The 1,905-nt window shown below is 45.6% G+C and overlaps 1 protein-coding gene across 1 annotated transcript; it reads left to right on the top strand.

Annotated features, from left to right (window-relative positions):
• Window positions 1–120: 120 nt before the first annotated feature.
• On the top strand, window positions 121–984 carry LOC104960136 (alanine--tRNA ligase, mitochondrial-like). Its single transcript, XM_010788100.1, has 2 exons — window positions 121–347; window positions 439–984. The coding sequence occupies exons 1-2, from the start codon at window positions 234–236 to the stop codon at window positions 604–606; spliced, it is 282 nt and encodes a 93-aa protein (XP_010786402.1). The 5' UTR covers window positions 121–233; the 3' UTR covers window positions 607–984.
• Window positions 985–1,905: the final 921 nt, after the last annotated feature.

Here is a 1,905-nt window from a genome sequence, read left to right as displayed (position 1 = left end):
GGGGACACATGTTGATGTAGAAGAGACATGAAGAAGAGGGGACACATGTTGATGTAGAAGAGACATGAAGAAGAGGGGACACATGTTGATGTAGAAGAGACATGGAGAAGAGGGGACACATGTTGATGTAGGAGAGACATGGAGAAGAGGGGACACATGTTGATGTAGAAGAGGATTTTGCATAAAAGGTACCTGCTGAGTCATGACCTCACTGTGACATCACTTCCTGTCAGATGTTAATGAAGACGGTGAACCAGCTGAGTGCCGCTGCTCCTCGCAGTCATGTGATGCTGCTCGCTCCCCAGATGCATTCTGGGAAGGTGCTGTGTGCCTGTCAGGTTCCAAAGGTAAGCGTGTGTGTGTGTGTTATACAATAAAAAAAAGACAGGGACGGGGCCTCCTGTAAAGCATCTGATTGGCTGTCTTCTTCCTCCACAGGACTCCGCCCTCCTCCCTGCCTCTGATTGGGCGGTGGCGGTGTGTCGTCACTTCGGGGGGAGCGGCGGGGGCTCTGCGCTGGTCGCCAAGGGAACAGGAAGCAGCGATGACATCCCTGAAGCTCTGAAGTGGGCGGAGCAGTTTGCTCGCCAGACAACACAGCGATGACATCACAGCGCCTCCTGCTGAGCAGCTGTCTCCTGATCGGACACGAGGGTTGGGGCAATGAAGTGTCAACCAATGGGACATCTGTTTGGGATAGGGGTGTGGCTCGTGTACAGGACTTCTCTTTGATGCTCTCAGCCAATCAGAGAAACTCTCATAAGCAGCCTTTCTGTCAGTTAGCATGCTAACGATTAGCATCTTTAAAGGATTGATTTTGTGTATTAGAAAGGTGGACAAAATATCAGAAACACCAGGAGACTGTTGGCCCCGCCCACTGCTGCAATCAGGCTCCTCATTGGACGACTCTCAGATGTGAATTATTTAGAGATAATTTATGTGAATTTAACATTTCTGCGTTTGTAATAAATCACTGCTCACTCATTCATTGTCTTTATTAAGGAATTAGCAAGATACATTTTACACATTATTATTATTATATAAGGCACCAGTGTTTCTACTTTATTTACCGTTTATCATCCAATCTTAGCAGGTTATTGTCAAACTGACATTAGACCACTATTTCCCATGAAATAAAACTAAACATTTAAGCTGTTTATCAATCAGCCAATCAGAGCTCAGCTCAGAGAAAGGAGGCTTCCTATTTGCTGTTCTGTTCCCCTTTATGAAAACCTGACAACAGTTTATATTATAGCGTTAGCGGCTTATTAACGATTTATACAGGTGAGCTCGTTAACGATTAATGACTCGTACAGGTGACCTCAGGTATTAAAAATAGTTGGAGACCTGTACGAGTCAGTAATAATTAATGAGGTCTCTCTCCTGACAATACAATATAAATATTGACACAATAACTAAACACCATCACCACATTGACAACCATTCAGTCTGTCAATCAGCTGAGACCAGGACCAGGATCAGAGTCAGGATCAGAGTCAGGATCAGAACCAGGATCAGAACCAGGATCAGGATCAGAACCAGGATCAGAACTCAGAGCAGAGACACGCTGAGCCACTGCAGGAGAAACATGAGCTGAATGTTCATCATATGAACTTTGAATACATATCAATGAATAAAGTTCATTATCTTTAATACCTGCAGCAAAGTGAGCTCAATGGAGCCCGACTGGTCCGTGTCCAGATCAGAGAACGTGTCTGAGGAGAGGAAACATCTTCATCACCATCGTCATCATCATCACCACTTTCATCATCGTCTTCAACACCATTATCACCGTCACCACTTTCATCATTTTCATCACCATCATCAGCACTCACCTCCCTCCTCTTCCTCAAGATGAACAGCACCCCCCCCTCTCTCACGATGAAGAGCACCCCCCCCTTCCTC

This window comes from Notothenia coriiceps, unplaced genomic scaffold (genome assembly GCF_000735185.1).
Source record: "Notothenia coriiceps isolate Sejong01 unplaced genomic scaffold, NC01 NC01_scaffold00031563, whole genome shotgun sequence".
Classification (NCBI taxonomy): Eukaryota; Metazoa; Chordata; class Actinopteri; order Perciformes; family Nototheniidae; genus Notothenia; species Notothenia coriiceps.
This window is presented reverse-complemented; position numbering and strand designations above follow the sequence as displayed.